The sequence below is a fragment of the Hyaena hyaena genome, unplaced genomic scaffold, assembly GCF_003009895.1.
Source record: "Hyaena hyaena isolate Hyena2069 unplaced genomic scaffold, ASM300989v1 scaffold_197, whole genome shotgun sequence".
Lineage (NCBI taxonomy): Eukaryota > Metazoa > Chordata > Mammalia > Carnivora > Hyaenidae > Hyaena > Hyaena hyaena.
Window position 1 is genome coordinate 253273 of NW_024080830.1, and position 16875 is coordinate 270147.

The 16875-nt window shown below is 54.3% G+C and overlaps 1 protein-coding gene across 2 annotated transcripts in view; it reads right to left on the reverse strand.

The window, feature by feature from the left end:
* The window catches only part of DIP2C (disco interacting protein 2 homolog C), a 384520-nt gene that overhangs the window by 11465 nt on the left and 356180 nt on the right, over positions 1-16875 (reverse strand). For both annotated transcript variants that reach the window (XM_039241634.1, XM_039241633.1), the window contains one exon: positions 14031-14092. In XM_039241634.1, coding sequence (XP_039097565.1) covers positions 14031-14092 — 62 coding nt within the window. The remainder of the gene's footprint in view (positions 1-14030; positions 14093-16875) is intronic.

The following is a 16875-nucleotide window of genomic DNA, read 5'->3' on the forward strand; positions in this document are numbered from 1 at the left end:
TGTGAGGACTGGCCAAGGCAGATGGCAAAACCTCCTTCCAGAACAGAAACGCTTTTCCACTAAAAAATACTTAATGGTGGTTTACTCTTCAGAAGCGCAGATGACACTGCGCTGGTCATGACCAGAGCCGGCGACACCCTTCCCCGTGGTGTTCTTTCTGCCAGGGCATAACAAGGCCGTGATGCTGTTCCTTCGTCTGAGGGGAACTTTTTATTTACCGAGTGCCGTGCTTTATACTCGGGGGAGGACTCGGGGCGCGGCAGTGAGGGGTGCTGGAGGCCGTGTCCCTGTGTCCGTGGGGGAGGGACGCTCACTACCCCAGAGCCGCCCTCGGCGTGATCACAGCTGCCCTCCTGGTGACGGGCATGTGCTCCGGAGACGGGAGGGCAGGGGAGGGGGCAGGGGAGCCTGGTCCCAGGGTGGGGGTGCCCGGGGCTCCCTCACAGCTGGCCTTCGCTGCGCGTGCAAGTCGGCTGCCAGGTGGAGGATGGTCAGGGGCGGGGCCGGGAGGGGGGCACCTGACCGGGGGCGGCAGCAACCCCGATGTGGAAGAGCCTCCCGCCCCAAGTCTGGGCCGGGCGGCGGCCACTAAGGTCTCTGGTGTTTCTCTTGAGGAAGACCTTGGTGCTGACGGCAGCAGAGGAGGGCTCTCCAAGGAAAGCCGGCCAGGTCATACACCACTGTGACGGTTCTGGAACATGCCGGCAGGCTTAACAACATAAGCCCTCCGAGATAAATTACCCGTCGCGCTGACACGGAATTGTAAGTGACAAAGGCTCTCAGGACCCAGGTAGCACTGCGCTCACAGAGGCTGGGTCAGGAGACTGCAACGGCCACCCTCACCTAAAGCCAAGCTCGTCTGAACGGTCCGGTGAAACGAACGTGCCTGTGTCTGCTGGCTGGCTGCCCAAATGTGACTTCTGGGTGTAAGCAATTAGCTACAGATGGAGAAAGCCACAGGGCCACGAGGCCGACCTGGGCGGAAACCCTGAGTGCACGTGGCTGAGGAAAGATGGAACGAAGGAGCAGGGGCCCAGAGCATGGCGGCTTGGCCACCACCCAGCCCGGGCTCTGCATGAGCAGGGCTCCTGCTGTCTGGGGGTAGGCAGCGGGCCAGCGATGGGGCCGGGCTTCCCCAAAGGCCAGGTCAGGCTGGGTAGCACAACTCCTAGCCCAAAGTTAGGGCTGTTTTGGACAGCTCTCCACGCAAAGCCACCAGTATTCCAGGACGCTGGAACCCGCCGCCGGGCATCGCATGCATCCAGCAGCTCTGACTGCCGCATTAGACAGGGCCCTCACGTCACAGAGTAAGCCAGACGCTGGAAACAAAGGAACGAGGGCAATGTCCTTGGACTGTGCGCTTTGGTGCCCAGGACATCCACGGCTTCTCCTCCTCCCCCCGCCCCCCACTACGTGCAGGCTTCCGCCCCGGCCTGTGCCCGGACAAGCGGGGGGAGACGGCACCGGCGCGGCGGGGCTCCCGGCCACGAGCGTGCCAGCGGCCTCCGCCTTGCCGGACAGTCCCTCCCTGGAGCTCTTCCTGCTTGACGAGTGTACCTGTGTCCTGTCCTTCCCTGGCCAGCCCTCAGCCTCTGACAAAGGAGGGGTCTCATCCCCAGTACCACTCGGGTCAGTGTGAAAGCGCCGCAGTCAGGGCTTCACAGGAAAGCGGGACGGGGCGCCGGAGTCACTCAGGGTCGGTCCTGCACGAAACAGTGACAGACCCTCCTGGCAAATTCCACAGAAGATGCTCCTACGTCCACATGAAAAGAAAAATATCCAGAGAGTAAAATGAAAAGTAAAAACAGCTTCAAGGAGAAAGGCAACGCCGTGTCCTGAAGGAGCCGGAGTTCACACCCACAGCACACGGAAGGGGGCCGTCTCCACTGGTGGAGGGAGACGACGCCGTGAGCGGGCCGGGCCGCAGGGGGCAGGGGGCGCCCGGGCGAGCCCCGCTCCCAGGCCGGGTGAGCCCTGCACGCCGTGCGCCGTCGCTGTCCGCGGTCAGCACAGATCTCTCGAAGCAGCCTGGACAGTCACAGCCGGACCTGTGACCCTGCCCGTGAGCGGGCTCGGCTCCGCCCCACAGTGAGGCGAGGCGGCGAAAGGAATCCCGTCTCCTGAGAGATGACAGAGACAGAGCCCACAACGCGGATCCTCTCAGGGGAGTCACGTGGATGTGGCAGACTCCGTCTGACACAATTCAGGAGCTGACTGAACCCGTCAGCCCTGGGACTGGGATCTTCCATCCTTCTCTTGCTGCCTCGCCCACTGCTGCGGACCGAGCAGCCCCAGGGGGCCAGGCCCCTCCCCAGGCTGACGCCCGTTCGGAACGGCGCCCAAGCCCGCTCAGCGCACCTGCTTCCCTAGCTCCCTCCGGCCCGGCTGTGCTGCTGCGCAGAAGAGCCGGTCTCTCTGATGCTTCCAAACTCAAGCGCGGACCCTGGACTTCCGAAAACGTTTTTCCACCTATGCTCTTACACGGACTTGAAATTTAGGCTTTTGTCAGAAAAGAAGAGATAGCAAGGCAGAAGATTCACATGGGGGAGACCGGTCGTCCCCTACACAATCCCCACCTCGTGAGCACGGCCGCAGCCATCAGAGTGATGCCAAGGGGCTGCAGACACAGGGTGGTCTGTCTGCAAAGGGCTCCTTCCTCTGGCCTTGCGGGGAAGGCTGGGGGCGGGGTGGTGGGCTCACCACCCCCACCATGCTGCTCCTCCCTCTCCCTGACACGGGGCGACGAAGCACAACTGTCACCCAGGGGAGGTGAGCACCTTTACCTGCTCAACCACCGCCACCCACCGGCAGGGTGTCCATCACACCGCCAGCTCAGGGGACAGGAAACAATCGAGAAATCACACTATCTGCCCCCGTAAGAACGACAGCCTTCTCCACAGTTGCTGCCAGAAATGTCACTTCAGGAACACGAACAAGCCCAGGGCAGGTGTGTCCTGATGGGGGACAGACAGGGGCTGAGGGGGGTTCCCATCCCTGTTGGCCGTGACCTGGAGGGAGAGCACCATGCACACCGTCCATCACCACGACCGCTCCTCTACACCAGCGAGAGGAGGAAGTGGGACCCCGAGTCCACCCCTGCACTCGGCAAGCCACAGACGCACGGCTGCAAACCGGTCTGACTTCCGGGCTGACGTTTACACTGCAGCTTCTTCCGAAACAGTCTGAAGCGTCTGACAGACTGAATATAACAGAAGACCACTGGCACAAGTTTTCCAAGATCCCAGAAGATGGAGGGGAAACTCTGAAGCACGGGATACGTGCGTACTCCCGACCCCGGGTTCAGTGACTCTGGTGCTGTGGCTGGATTTCGTCCCCAGCTTCCCGGCAGCTGAGGCAAAGGGAGGAAACACGAGACAAGTTTTTCTGTCAAAGTCTGGGTTTTAATAGCTTGGCGTTTCCGGCGCTGCTAAGTGAGGCTTATCAGGGAGGATCGACAGAGGCATGAGGAAACCGGAAATCTAAAGGGGCGTCACGGTCATGCCCCCAGCAGGAGCAAACCAAGACGCTCCCAAAGCACAACTGTCCCTAACGGAAGCTCTCCCCTGGAACCAGCGCTTACTCAAAGCTACAGGTCACACGTGGCCCAAGCTCTGCCACAAAGCCGGCAGCGGCAGCGGCATCATGAAAGCCCCCAAACCGGGTAAGATCACCCTCAAACGAGTGATAACACGCAAAAGAACATGCTTAGTTTTTAATACAACAAAAGTACAAACCAAAACCTAAGTGAGCCTGGCGCCTCTTCTAAAACCACATGTCGAACACGCTCTTGCCCCCAACCCCCTCCCCCGCCGCCGGAGCCAGACTTCCATCAGTGTGCGTCCTCGCCGCTCCCTCAGGCCGACAGGAGCCCAGAGTCCTGGTCTCCTGTTGGGGCGTCAGTGGACACCCCGGCTGGCGGCATGGGCCAGACCCTGCGTCCATTCGTAATGGGCAGTGATGGCAAAGTCGTCTCAATTAAATAATATTTTGCAGCAGTATTTGACTCACAGAAAACCCGGAGGAACTGCTCAGACTCCCTGTGCCCCCAGCAACGACTGTGTCCTGGACGCACAAGCACGTGTGTTCAAATGGCTTATTTGGGAGCCAAACTGTATACATTCCCTCAGCTTCCGGCTCACGATCGACTTGTGGACCCCACAGGACGTTTGGTTCTCATGCCCCCTTGGCTCAGCCCGGCTGCTGCTGTTTCTTAGACCGTCCTCGTTTTCCATGACCTTGGTAGTTGGGGAGGTGTTGTGCGGAGCATCTGGTATTTCTCGTGAGGTTACACGGTGGTTGTGAGCTTGGGGAGGAAGCCCTTCTCATCATGTGACGTCCCCACCCATGTTGAGTGGGTGCCACGAGGCACTGAGCGCCACCCCCCACCCCTCCCACATCGCCGTCTTGGGAAGGATGTTGCTGTGTGTGCCTGCGTGTGCGCTGTGGAGGCTCACGGCCCCTGCTGCCGCGGGCCAAGCTCACACCCCGGGAACATGGGCGTAAGACAGGCTGTGCGAACACAGGAGGTGGAAGCTCAGGGCTGCAGGCGGGTAAAGTCCCCTCAGGTGGACACAGAAAGCCCGGCCATCCACAGAGATGTCCAGATGGAGCTGGGAGCTCAGAGGCACCGGGGAGCATGGGGAGTCCCTCCGTGTGTTCTGAAGTTTGCTTCTATACCCCATGGGACCCCTCTGGGTCCTTTGTGGGTCGATCTGGGTCTGCTAGAAGAAGCTCCAGTTCTGTCCCTCCCACAGTAAAGGGTTAAGTAATGTACACCTTTCTCCTGTGAGAAAAGAATGACCTGGAAAATAACTCCTGGACTTCATACGCTGTGAGTATTGTTTTAAATTTTTTTTCTCTTTGAAAGTTATTTCAAAATTGTAGTAAACTTACAAAAATGAAAATATTACAAAGAACACTTAATATCCCTTACTCAGATTCATCCACTGCTAACATTTTACTCCATTTGCTTAACCATTTGTGCGCTCTCTGCCCTGCACTCGCTCGCTCTCTTGCTCGCATGCCCTCTCTCTCTCTCATACACACACACACACACACACACACACACACACACACACACACACACTTTCCTCTGAAGCTCTGGCAGGTAAGCTGAATACGTTGTGACCCTTCACTGCTAAACACTTAAGTACGCATTTCCTGCAAGGATGGACATTCTCATAGTTACAAACACAGTTGTCAACTTAGTAAGTTAACACTGATGTGAAATTTGCATCTGTAGAACCTATTCCAATTTTGTCCATTAGCCCAATAACGGCCATTACAGCACCTCCTGCTCCCCCACCTCCTGCTCCCCACCCCCAGTGTAGGACCTGCCAGCACCACGTTTTGCATTTGGTTGTTGACATCTCTTTAGCCTCCATCAACAAGGAACATTTCCAAAGCCTTTTTGTCTTTATGAAATTGACATTTATAAAGAACACAGCCCCTGCCTTTTAAAAATGTCATTTAAAACCATTTAACTCAAAATGGAACAAATATTTAAATGCAAGAAATAAAAGTATATAAATGTTACAATAAAACATAGGCAAAAGCTTCACAACATTGGGTTTGGTAAAAAAAAAAAAAAAAAAGGAAAAAAAAAATCTCAGGACACCAAAAACACAGGTAGCAAAAGGTGGATAAATTGAACTACATCAAAATTATAAACTGTGCAACTTGATAAAGTCAACAGAATGAAAGGCAATTCACGGAATGGCACAAAATATTTGCAAGTCATAAATCTGATAAGGGACTAATATCTGAACATAAAGAAGTCCTACAATTCAAAAATAAAATAATTTCATTAAAACGGGTGAAGAAGGACTTGAAGAGACATTTCTTCAAAAGAGATCTATAAATGGCCAATAAACACATGAGAAGATGCTCAGTTTGAGAAGTCATTAGCGAGATGCGAATCGCAACTACAATGAGATACCGCTTCACACCCATCAGGACGGTTGCCATATTAAAACAAAAATCAAAACAACAGGTGTGGGTGAGGATGCAGAGAAAGGGAAACCCTCTGACACTGTTGGTGGGAATGTAAAATGGTGCAGCCACTGTGGAAAACGGTTCGTGGTTCCTAAAAAATTAAAAATAGAACTACTCAGTGACCCAGCATTCCACTTTTGAGTATATACTGAAGTGCTGGCAAGCAGAGGCTGCAAGAGACACCTGTACACCCGTGTTTATGGCAGCGTCGCTCACAAAGCAGACAGGTGGAAACAATCCGAGTGTCCATCAGTGGACGATGGGTCAGCAAAATGTGGTCATGCATACAATGGAATGCTCTTCGCCCTTAAGAAAGAAGGAATTCTGACATGTGCTACAACATGGATGGGCCTTGAGGACACGTGGTGGAATGTGATCGAAAAGATGTGACCGACCACTGGTTGACCCTGAGCTGGACCCGGGCCCTTGGAGGCTTCTCACCCCTCCCGTCCTTGGAGCGTGGATTCCACGCGCCTTTCCTGCGCCCGGTGGCCGCTTCAAGGACACGGCCTTGGACGGTGACACGGTGCTGGAAATGTGACTGAACCCAGTCAGGGTATCTTTATAATCTTTTAGGATCCGGCAGGAGGGTGCGGGGACCCATCCGTCTGGCCTCGCCCAAGACAAGCTTCGTACGTGAATTCTCGTGCTCCCTTATACTGCCACCTCCTCCCCCTGGAGGGGCAGCCTCCTCCCTGGGGCTGTTCTGGGCCATGCCTGGGAAGCTCCTGAGAGGACTGTACACACAGACACTACGCTCAGTAGAATCAGCCAGTCGCAGAAGGACAGACACCTTACGATTCCACGTATGACGTACGTGGAGCAGCCCGATTCACAAAGACAGAAAGTCGAATGTCAGGGCTGGGGGAGGGGGAGTTAGTGTGTCATGGGGGCGGAGCTCTGGTCTGGGGAAACGAGGAAGTTCTGGAGGTGGATGGTGGGGACGGGGCACAACATGAACGGAGTTAACGCCACTGAACTGGGCACCTGAGGGTAGGAAGAGGGTAAATTCTACACTTGTGTGCATTTATTCAGTTAAAATTTAAATCATTTGCACATTAGTTTGGGTTCTGTAATTCGTCAGGTTCTCAGCAGGGCTATCCTTGTAAGACCCTGTCTGGAGGTCCATCAGTCCCTCTGGCGCCATGGGGTCGGTTCTGAGCTTGTCAATTCTTATCCCTTTAGCAGAATATTCCAGCACACACGGACGAAGGAGACCACTGAACACGCTGCCATGCCTGCTTACAGTTTCCTGTAAAATCGCAGGGGAGCAGGAGGTGTGGGAGGAAGTCACATGTCACTTCGGCAAGCTGACCACGAACAAATCCCATCATTTCGTGGCGCCTGTCACACCCCCAGCCCTGAGCTCCGGCCCGGGGGGGTGCCTGCATCAACCCAGGGATGTGGTCGAACCCACATATGAGCAAGCAGCCATGTCTTCCTCCACAAAGGACTCTCGAAGAGTAAGTTTATTTAAGCAGAGAGATGTTTCACTTCTAAGGAAAATATCTAGGACTCATTCCTGTTATAATAAATTTTGGCTTCTAATGAAGAGAGTGGCTTCAGTATGACAGCCACATGTGAAAGAATTAGGTGGTTGCTCTTGGCTTTACATGGACATGTGAAACATATTAAGATCCTATAATCAAATGGCATCCAAGCATCTTGTCACGGTTATTTTGTTAACAGTGAGAGCAGGTAACTTAGCAGGATATAAAGACACAGGTGGAATGAGCAGGCCAGGAAGAAAGAAGGAGCGTTTTCACAGGCCTGTATTTTTCCACACCCACCGAAACATGCCACTGGCCACTTAATTCAATAACGCAGTACGTGTGTAGAATAACACGATGAGAAGGAAAGAGAGGTGCTCACCTAACGTGGGCCGGCATTTCCTACCGGGCAGCTCGTCTGAGGGGAGCAGGTGTGGTAAGAACAGGTGTTCTGCCCTCTGCGGGGGTCTGCCGGACCCGTCTCCAGGTCTGAGACCCTGGCCATGCACGCGAGGGGTCCGTCAGGCCTTACCTGGCACCATGAACCCCTTCCAGCTGGCAGTGACGGACTTCCTGCACGGCGTGCCCAGGAGGGCGCACACACTCAGGCCGTCTGGGCCCCTAGGTCACACTGAGAAGTAGAGAGACTGGGAACAGCTTCTTTCAGAAAGAGAAATTGCAGGAGGCGGCTGTCTGCAGCGGGAGACTCCCCGTCCCCGGGAAGAGGCAGAAAGTGAACAGAGTCCCTCGACTGTCAGAGAAAACAGGGCACCGGTAACATGGTGGCTGTGAGAAGGGACGTCTGATTTTAGGGTAGGGTGGCCAGATTTAGCAAATGAAAATACAGAATGCTTGGTTAAATGTGAATTTCAGATCAAAAATGGTTTTTAGAGTACATGTCTACCCATGCATATTTGGGACATACTTGTCCTAAAAAACAATTCCTCTTTTATCCAAAAATCAAATCTAACTGGCTATCCTGTATTTTACCTGATAGTCCAATTTACAGGATTTGGTGGTGGTCTTCAGAATAAGATTTAATGAATAAGCCAGTGGAACAAAAACAGTCATTATGTTACTTTAAAAAATTTGTATTTAATTATTTAAATTTGGTCTTTACTGAAAAAAAAACCCACAGAACATTTTCTCAGAAGAACCTAAAATGTTCTAGAAAAGTAAGGAACATTTAATCAAAACTCAACAAACGCCTGAAGTGCAGAGGGGACTCAGAACTACGCGCACATCATTCAGAGCCTGTGGGGGTGGGGCCGGCAGGGGGCTCTGGAAGGCGCCCCCTGGTGCTGGGGGCGGGGGGACGGGGTCTCAGGTCACACCTCCAGCTGGTGGCAGAACTGTGACGGTGCCCAGGTCTTGGCACCTCAGTCGGTTCTTCCTTCCCTCTCAGGATCTCCTGACAGTACAGCAGCTGTCAGGACGGGGTACAAAGATGAGAACCAGCCCTGGGTTTAAAAGGCGTCCAGTCTCGAAGGGATGACGGGTGGGGAAAAGTCAAGAAAGAAGTCGAGGGGACGAGCCTCCTCCCCCACCTCCCACGCTTCCGTGGTGCGAGGACACTGGCCCCGCCTCCCACACCCACCCGCAGACGCGGCTCTGGGGATTCCCGCCTGCACCGCCAGGCCAGGAGGAGCTTTCGAGCGGCTGAGTGCGTGGGGTTGGGTTCCGAAGAGACGAGAAGGAGAGAAAAGGGAATAATGTCTTTTTATGGAAGCTACACACTCCAGGGGAAGGTTTGGCTTTGCAAGGCAGATGGAGGCTTGAAATTCACCCTGAAACTACCACCTAAGAGACACTTTGCAAAACGTGAACTCTTTTCTTTTGTATTCCGTTTTCTCCATAGGTAAAGTCATCTGATTTTCAAGGACACTCTGTAAGAAGTATTTAAGGAATGCACAAACCCGCACCACAACCCTGATCTATTAAACTTTGATTATGAGCAGCTACTTAGTTGGCTAAACAATGAACTAGAAGAGTGTGCGCCTGCCTGCAGACAGCCAGAAGCAGAAATGCGGAGAATATGTACTCGTAGGTGAAAGAGCCAATCTGTAACTATATACACATAGTCCTATCTATCCATCCATCCATCTGTCATCTGCAAAAATGACACAGTGTTTAGACGTATGAAAGTACTGGATCAGCACAGCACTTCTACGAGGTAGGTACCCTAATTTCTGTGTGACAGCCAGGGAACAGAACACAAAGAAACACACATGCTCAGGTGCGTCTGCCACAAGGGGCGGCTGTGAACCAAGGAGGAGCAGGTCCTCTGTCCAGTCGAACGTCAGGGAAACCACTGTGTCATCTGCTGACAGGCAGACCTCTGGGGTCAGCTCGGTCCACGAAGGGTCTGAGCAAGGTGCCCCGCGCACCTGCTGGACAGCCGTCGAGGGCCGTGCGACCAGAAACCAGAGATTCAGTGTAAGTGTAACATCAGGTTCTGCTAAGAAGCTCACACCAGTCACGCACAGGAGCCAGCCCAGAGCCGGGACTCATTCCAGCTGGTCGGTCTTCATCCAGCCCCTCCCGCCACAGGCTGACTCACAAGCCCACCTGTGCACTTCTGTTCTGTGCCCGCTTCCCTGGGATCCTGACACTCGGTTAACCACTGACCAGGGACTAATGGACCTTCCCTGCTTTCCTGAGACTTAGGACTCCTGGCTGAGAGGAGTAGTAAGGAAGCTAAGAAAGCTTTATAACATTGTATCCATAGGATGAAACACCTAAAACTAACTATTCCTTTAAATGCTGAACATTGTTTTCCTTCCCATATCAAGTCTGCAAAATCCAAGTGCTTAATTAAGGAAAGATCCAGTCGGAGGTGACTGGGAGACCATGGATTCATCTTAAATGAACGTATCAGAAACAATATTTTAAAACCAGTCATTTTCAAGCAGTCCCCAAACCATGTCGTCATTTCTCCCCTGCGCACAGCGGAAGCAAATTTGTTCCAGAAGCAGAAGTGTCCTTGCCACGTGAGGCAGAAACGGTCTCCACGGTGACCCCCCAACAGTGTGGTTTACAGAAGACAATGGGAATTAAGAACAGAGGCAGAGGGGCGCCTGGGGGGCTCAGCTGGTGAGACGTCCGACTTCGGCTCAGGTCATGATTTCACAGTTCGTGGATTCGAACCCGCATCGGGTTCTGTGCTGACAGCTCAGAGACGGGAGCCTGCTTTGGATTCTGTGTCTCCCTCTCTATGCCCCTCCCCTGCTCGTGCTCTGTCTCTCTCTCAAAAATAAACATAAATAAAATAAAATAAATTAAAAAATAGAGGTAGAAAACCCAGGAGAAATCAAATCAATTTGGGAAACCTATTTGACCACCTTCCACAATGTGGCTGTCCTCTGTCACTGGTCTTCCTCAAGGATGCATGTGGGAACGCAGTCCCTTTCTAGGGAAACTGCACTCACACGTTGACAGGCTAACCCTCTCCAGACTGATTAGATCATAACCACGTAGGTGCCCTGGGGCTCCCAGTGAGTGCTCTAAAGCAGCAGGAAGAATAATTAATCCCACAACTGGATCTTAATACAGAAGTCAAAACAGCCCCATTTTTTTTACACAAGTGGTGGTAAGATAGTCAATGCTTTCAAAGCTCTCCTGTGTCACCCGCACCCCGCTGGGACCCCCAGTCACCCAGGTGCTGTGGGACAGAGGACAGCAGCCTGCCGAGCCTGAACATCCTCGCCGCCCTCAGCGCCTCACGGGCCCCTGGGCAGGCTGGCTTTCCCACACCCACTGAGCACAGGGACTGAGGTCACAGAGCCTGCCCAGGTGTGAACCCTCATCACTTGGACCCCAGAACCTCTTGGTCACCATCAGCTGCAGCACAAGGCATGTCTGTTACGTGTTGATGAAGGTCAGAAGTAAGGCTAGAGAGTTCAAGCCACAGGATAGCTTCTCTAGGGAATATTCAGGGTTGATGGGGTTTGAATAGGACTGGACTTTAACGTACAAGAACTTCACAGCCAGGGTTTGGCGTGGGGACTGGAGGCCCCGGGGGCACGGCTCACAGCACAGGAGACCCGGCGCCGAGGGGCAGGAACCTAACAGGCGACGGGGAGGCGCCAGGGAGGTTTTCTGCTTCGGAGAAGCAGGGCACGGGCAGCACCTGACCCGCCCAGCCTGGCTGGAAGGTCAATTACAGATGGTGGGGAGTCAGCCTCGGGAAGAGGCAGCCAAGGCTCCTGGCAGCTCACCCTGAGGAAGTACCTGCAGAGAAGCTTCGGGGAAGCACCTCGTCACAGGAGCGGCTCCGTCACGTTCCGGGGCCTCTTGGCTTTGGTTTCTGGAAGTCAAACACGGAAATAGGGGCAGGGGAGCTAAGTGCAGCACAAAACTTTTGGTGTCTGAAGACCTCCCTCAGCTCTGGGTCACCTGTGTCCCCGGACGGCAGGGGAGAGAAGGGAGAAGGTGGGACAGCGTCGCGGGCGGGCGGCCAAACCAGAGCAACACGCGTGCGGCCCGGGCAGAGCCCATGCAGGCGCGTCTGGGGCATCCTGGGCCGGGGCAGCTTGCTGCGCGCCCCTGACGTGAATCCACGTGACCACGGACCACGGTGATCAGCAACATTACCCACAGTTCTCTTTAGTAACATGGGACTCACAGCAGGTTTACAAGTATGTTTCCTTCACTTTCAGATGAAAAAGTACCTGAGATTATAGGTTAGGACAGAAGTGGCACTCAAGAGGCTGTCGGACTCCGGGATCAGAGAATGAGCAGTCGCCGCGGAACGCTTACTGCATTTGAGGCACCGGACCCCTCCCTGGAGTGCTTGCTGCCCTCGGCCACACCCCCGCTCCTGAGTCCACCTCGAGGTTGCTGTGTGGCATGTGTTCTCCACGGGAAGATGTGCCGAGGACCTCGGAAGGGAAGGTCACAGGCGCCGCAGGGAAGAATGCCTACGATTTCCGTTCTTCTCCGGGAAAGAGCACTCAGTCCCTGAGTCTGACCACCCCTGATACTCTGGGACACGTGTGACACAAAACGACAGACTCTGCTCTGATGGGTCTGTAACTGTGGCCTACGCTCCTAGGGGAAAGGGTCGCGGTTTTACCCAGGCGTTTTCTCCCCACACGTTTTGAGCATCAGGCCACACACAGAATGGTGTGTTACTCAAATAGGGATTCGTGGACGAACCACTGCTCCCGTTTTGAAGGTATAAAAGGTGAAATATCATAATATTTTTCCAAGTTACTTTTCTAGCAGGTAAAGTTGATTTGTCCTAAATTCCAGAAGTTACTATGTGGAAATGTGTGTATGCCCCTGGAAGGAGTTGGGTGAACGCTTCGGAGCCAAGCTTCTGAACCAGACGGGACGCTCCACATGGGACTTGGCAGCAGGGAAGCTGGCTCAGGGCAATGGGCGTGTGCTGGTCTTTGTCCTTGGCCTCCCGGGGCGGCCTCCACCAAAGGGCTCTAACCTTGATGCCCCTAGAACAGAAGGGTCTAGAACGAGGGCCCCGACACCAGATGGGCAGCCTCCAGGCGAGACGTGGTTTGGTGAACACAGGCGGTGTCTCTCAACCTCAGCATGTTGTGATCGTTTATGGGGGGCTGGTCTGTGCCCAACAGGATAGTTCTGCCTGTGTCCCCAAGCTCCATCCCCCGGATGCCAGCCATACTGCTCCCCAGACGGTGCTCATCAGACACGGCCCAACATCCACGGGCACAAGGCCCGTTGGGAATGCCCGGGAGAGTCGGGGTGGTACGGCCCAGGCTGGCGGGCGCCGGCACGGCCCACTCCACAGTCTCCACAAGCCCGCCCCCAACACACTCCCAGGAGGACCCCACGTCCCAGGAACACGCCCACCACCAGCTGTGACCGTAAACTCCATTCTTCCCGCCGTCAGCAGCCGGCAGGCGAGGGAGGGAGACACAGCCTCCAGCCTTCACCGCGCACCCATGGGGGCATCGGGCTTCGCGCCCCCACTGCCAGTAAGTTATGCGTCACACCTGCCTGAGGTTTACTCCCATTTGTCCCATCAAACAAAAAAGAAGGCGACAATGTGATCAAGAGCCTGTAGAAAAGTCGCCCCTCGGGCTTCTCGGCACACCCTCCCGGTTGGGGAGGAAATTCCGGGGAAGGTCCTCACCTGGCTTCCACACCCCGCCCCTCCCAGCCTGAGGCAAACTTAGAAACGACCCCTTTTCACTTCTGCTCAAGGCCGCCTGGGAAGGTGCACGGACGGTAACTTCAGTCCTATTTTAATTTTCCACAGAAATATCTTTACAAAAAATTTCAATTCACATAAAGAAACGTGGGTAGAGTGCTGGAAAGCTGAAAAGGTGTGATGTGGTGCCCGGCCGGCCGGTCAAGGGAGCGCGGCATGTGCGGTCACCGCCCCACGACCCCACTGCGGACTGTCGGGCCCGGGCACAAGGTGGCCCGCCCCGTGGGAAGAGAGCACAGCAGAGGGGTGCCGCGGCCCGGGCGGCCCAGCTCGCCGGCTTGGCGCGGGGCTCCTTCTCCCTCTTCACAGCCCTGCACGCGGGGCCATCAAGACACAAAACCGCGAGCGCATTGTACCTGTCGTGCCTCAGAGCTCGCATGTCGACGTAGACGGTGGTCGGGTCGGGTCCTGAGGTCCCCTGCAAGCAAGGACACAGTGCGGTTAGGTCCAGTTTGTGTGGGAGCAGCTGGGGCCGTGCTTCCTACTGGATAGCGAGCACTTCTTTGCGAAAATCTCAAACTGAAAGCGCTAAACCCACACTTCCCTCCAAGATACTTGCTAACTTCCAGCTTGATAACCTCAGTTCTGAAAGGACCATCTTACTAGGATTATGCTGGACTATCAATCACGTTTACAAAAATACGAAGAAAAGACGTGCCGCAGGCCTTGCCCAGTGGAAAACGGCTGGAACTGCCAAGACGTCTGGCTAGCGGGCTGTCGGGGACACGAAGCCTCATTCGCTGAGAAGTCCCTACCACACGCATCCCGAGAGGTGGGTTTTTAGAGGTCAAGATGTTGAAGCAGAACACAGGACATGAACTCACAGCTCGAGAAGGAAGAAATCAAAGATAATTATCTTGATAATGAGCTCTGCTTGTGCCTCGGCCCTTCTCCAGCAGAGGGAGGTAATCTTCGTGTGTGACGTAGGTCAGGGGGGCCGTGTGTTTGTCAACAGCACGGGGAGCCCGGGCGCACTCTGACTGCACTAACACTGGGGCCGGGGGCGGGGGCGTCCACAAATCTTGCCTCAGCATCACGAATCCCTCCCAGACACGCTGGGTTAACTTCTCACCAGCGATTTCTACGTAAGAGCAATGTAATTAAAGCTACATTACAAACCAGAATTCTACGTCTGTTTCTTGGGAAGGCAACGCAGTACCTGGGGTAGAAAAAGCTGGAGCCCAAAGCAGCTTTCCAAAAAGTGAGGCAGCCCCTCCCAATTTATTTGAAGAAGCTAAAATTCTTCAGCAGCAAATCTTAACCTTGTGCCACACAAGAATAAGATAAAGACACCTCCGTGCAAACATGCTGCCCCCTCCCTCCTCCTGGGCACTGGCCTCTCCCCACGCAGGCGGGCAGGGCGCGCAGCAGGCGTCTGTGCAGGGCTTGTGCCCGGTGCCCGGTGCGATGCAGGCCGAGGAACCCAGTGGAGCCGGGTTACGGACCAGCGCCGGGTGGGGACGGGCTCTGCCGTTCTGGGTGCTGCAGAACACATCCCCACAGGCCGCCAGTTTGGAAGTCAACAGGTTGGAAAACGGGCCACTAAACACGGGAAGTGAAGCAAAACGGACAGGGCCCCGAACCGGCAGGGAAACCACTGACTGTGTACACGGAAGTGTCTGTCGCGAGCGCGACGCTCGAGGTCGGGGCGAGCAGGTGGTGCCGGGTGCCAGTCCTCCGCCCGCGGCCCGCACACCCCGGCCAGGCTCCGCACTCCACTTCCAGTCTGTCCCACTGCTGGAAGCTGACGAGACGGCGGGAGGGGGCACTGTGTGGACGCACAGGGAGGGCCCCTACCTGCTCGGCCGCCTTCCACAGCCTGTGGGGCTACAGCAGCGGGGCGGGAACAAGAAGAAAGGAGAGAACACGCCACACCAACGGGACCACAGGAAAGCAACACACAGACACGCAAACACAGCAACCCAACAATTAAAATGGGATGAGGAAGGGGAGGGGTGGGGAGGAGAATGCAAAAAGCAGGGAACAAAGTAAAAAGAAGATCAAAAACAATGTCAAATATGGAAACTGTTAAAATCAATCACTGTACCATTAAAGGCTAAAAAATAAAAAAAGAAAAGAAAAAAAATCTTAGATGTCAACATACCCACAGAGCAACAGAAGAGAGCCACAAATGACTGATCACGGACACACAGATCCGAGTAATTTCTTTCATAGATGAGGTCGATGATATTACCAGGTAGTTTAATTTTATCGCGCTCTACGTTTCTTTTCTTTTCTGAGGCAACTGGGAATATGAATCTTACTGGCCAAATCTGTTGAACGTTCCTTTGTTGAAATATGGTTGCCCCTTGAACAGCAGGGGTTTAAACTAAGTGGGGCGGCTTCCATATGAGCTGCTTCCAAGAAATACGGGGCAGTGCTGCTAATGTATTTCCCTTCCCCTTATGATTTTCTTAATAGCACTTTTGTTTCTCTGGCTTGCTTTACTGCAAGAATACAGTGTATAATAGACATGACACACGAAATAGGTGTTCATCGGCTGTCGATGGTGTCACCAAGGCTTCTGGTCAACAGAAGGCTATTAGTAGTTGAATTTTGGGGGAGTCAGAAGTTCTGTGTGGATTTTGCACCGTAAGGGGGTGGGGGTTGGCGCTCCTAAGCCCCCATGTTGTTCAGGGTCAACTGCAGTTCCAAGTCTCCTAAAACGATCATGAAGCAGAGCCCGGATGCTTTTACATCTAAAATCAGGGTGCCCAGCCCTGCTCATCCACAAGATGGGAGAGGCCAAAGTACAGCTGAAGCGTGAAGGAACCAAGCACTGGGCTTGCACAGGGTCCAGGTCAGCTGTCTGATAAGGGATTTCCCAGCACCCCGGGTCAACCCCTCAAAGACACTGCCTTCCATTTTCTCTCACCTTCCGTGGTTTTGATGCCCACCTCCACCACTTTTAAATGACCGACATCAGCAGGACAGACACACTCCAGAAAGCGCCTGGAGTCAGCTCCTGTGATGTCACGTTTCCCCGGGCGACCCGGGGGCCTGTTCCAATACGCCCAGAGCGGACACCATCCCACGGGCACCGCGCTGACGCACCGTTGCTGGTGCCAGCCCCTCCCCACAACCACCACTCTGAGGCAGCAATAAAAAGCAGTCGTCAGCTGGGTCTCCTGGGCTGTGGGTGGTGGCACACAAAGTCAGACTGAAAAGCTACCACCGTTCAACATGGAGTGGAGCCTATAA